The sequence below is a fragment of the Frankliniella occidentalis genome, unplaced genomic scaffold (assembly GCF_000697945.3).
Source record: "Frankliniella occidentalis isolate FOCC.00 unplaced genomic scaffold, Focc_3.1 Scaffold117, whole genome shotgun sequence".
NCBI classification, from domain to species: Eukaryota; Metazoa; Arthropoda; class Insecta; order Thysanoptera; family Thripidae; genus Frankliniella; species Frankliniella occidentalis.
Genome location: NW_026267245.1, coordinates 294,182 through 296,582, shown reverse-complemented (window position 1 = coordinate 296,582; position 2,401 = coordinate 294,182). Strand labels below are relative to the sequence as shown.

The 2,401-nt window shown below is 47.2% G+C and overlaps 1 protein-coding gene across 1 annotated transcript in view; it reads left to right on the top strand.

Annotated features, from left to right (window-relative positions):
* Positions 1-1,728, top strand: part of LOC113209929 (gastrula zinc finger protein XlCGF17.1-like) — a 16,631-nt gene extending 14,903 nt beyond the window's left edge. The window contains exons 2-3 of the mRNA XM_052270333.1: positions 727-936; positions 1,011-1,728. Of these exons, the coding sequence (XP_052126293.1) occupies positions 727-936; positions 1,011-1,726 (926 nt within the window). The 3' untranslated portion in view covers positions 1,727-1,728. The remainder of the gene's footprint in view (positions 1-726; positions 937-1,010) is intronic.
* Positions 1,729-2,401: the final 673 nt, after the last annotated feature.

Sequence of the window (2,401 nt, the reverse complement as noted above, 5' to 3'; positions counted from 1 at the left end):
TATATATACAAAAAATGTCGTTTTCCTTCTTTATTCGCAATCAAATGCCTGTATTTTGTATGTTTTTGTGCGCCCCTAATGATTAACAAGCTCATGCCGTGCCGCGCAACACAAACACTTCGGCGCGCAATAATGAAGGGCGTGCATAATACATGCGGCCCCGCGACCCTTGTGACCCGCGCCAGTCCAAACGGGCCTCGGCTGAGGAGGGTTTAGCCCTAAACTCGCGCCCCTCCTGTGCCCTGTGCCCCATGTCGCTACCGCTCTAAGCACAATGACTTTGGTGCGGGTTAGGTACCTCTAGCGTCGCACGGCGTAGCGGACTTCATGAGAGTGTATTTTCTGAACCCCGTGTTCTTGCATCAAGCTTTTCATGCTTGACTGTCTCGAGAATATTTTGTACATGAAACTTTTAAAAAGATTTGGTATTGAAAGTTGCCATCAAATTTGCGTGGCGGTGAGCTATCGATCCTTATGGGGTCGAACCGCTGCTATTATTCTGCTTCTAAAATATGCATGAAACTACGACGTGAAGCGGAAGTAGATTTTTATGTTTCCACCGGGTCGGGAAAAAAGGGACTTAGTTGAAAAAAATTGTTAAAACAAAAAATAAAAAATAAAAATGGATTTCTTGTTAAATTTGCATGTTGCGTTTGAGCCTTGTCTGCTGATCAGCAATCGCGACAAAAATTCTGCATGGCTTCTGCATGATTGTACGTGTTGCAGGTCACCGCAGGACCCGCAGCTGCCAAGGGGAGACAAATCAATGCGTCGTGTGCCTGAAAAAGTTCGATCATGCCTCCCATCTCCGGTGCCATCTCAAAATTCACATCGAAGAGAAGCCATTCAAATGTTCCGTATGCCAAAAGGAATTTGTCAGAAATGGAAACCTAAAGAGGCACCTCAAAACTCATGCAGGGGAAAGGCAGTTTGAATGTACTGTTTGTCACAATAATTTTCAATCGCGACAAAAATTCTGCATGGCTTTTGCATGATTGTACGTGTTTCAGGTCACCGGAGGCCCCGTAGCTGCCATGGGGAGACATATCAGTGTGTCTTGTGCCTAAAGAACTTCGATCATGCCTACCTTCTCCGGAGCCATCTCAAAATTCACATCGAAGAGAAGCCATTCAAATGTTCCGTATGCAATAGGGAATTTGTCAGAAATGGAAACCTAACGAGGCACCTCAAAACTCATACAGGGGAAAGGCAGTTTGAATGTACCGTTTGCAACAATAATTTTTCTGAAGCCCATTCCCTTAAGAGACATCTGCGTACTCATACGGGAGAGAAGCCTTTCGAATGCACGATGTGCTTCAAGAAATTCATCCAAGCCAGCGACTTGAACATGCATTGCCGAACCCATATAGACGAGAAACTATTCCAGTGCACCGAATGCCACATGAAATTTACGGAGCCATGCAATTTGAGGAGACATCTTCGCACTCACACCGGTGAGAAACCATTTGAGTGCAACAAGTGCTCCAAAGCCTTCTCGCAATCTGGAAATCTCAAGCGTCATCTTCTGTTGCACCTACCAAAAATACCATTCCAGTGCACAGAGTGTACTAAGAAGTACTCTCAATCTGGTAATCTGAGGCGTCATCTCCTGATGCACATCCGAATCCTGTGCGAGAGGGAAAGAGAAGCCCAATATATTGCTACTGATTCTACAAATAAAAATGACGTTACCTGTATTCCTAGAATAAATAGATTGTACCTGTAAAATTGTCGCCACCTTTTCTTTTCTTTTTTGGAAATGCCTTTTATGTAATTGACAGCTATTTGCCATTATCCGAGCTTAAAAGAACTCTTGTTTTGGTAGGGAGTAGCTTTAGCGAACCGCGAGCTTGACAGTAGCATTCTGCCTGCCGTTGCGTTCCGCTGCTCCGCTGCCGTAGCCATAACCACTCGCTTTTGGACAGGTTTGCTTGCCACGTGTGACGGACTGTCGAGTCCGTTGTCGCACGACATTTACGGGAACCCCTTAATGAGAAAACGGGCTGGCTGTGGGACCCAGAAACGCGCGAGTAATGTAAACCGTCGTCGCGGCTCGAGCAGCTCTCTTTCGCGCCCGTGCCTTTTCCCCCCACAAATCCGGCTGGATTGAGCTTTGCTAAAATTGTGCCGACTGGGGAAATGCAAATACATTTTGGATATCACAATTCAAACCCTTCAAGTCCAAGTTCACGGCCGCCACAAAAACACTGTGAAACATTTTTGGACCGGTTTCAGTCCGTTCATTCATTTTGCGCGGCGAAAATTTGGCGCGCGCGGACGATGCGGCAGCAGCAGCATTATCGCCATAAGCCAACACCTCGCCCCTTCCGGCGCCCCCTTAGCACCCCGTCCTCCTCGCCCCCCGTGGGGTACGGAGCCCTCGCAAACGAGTGCCCCCCCC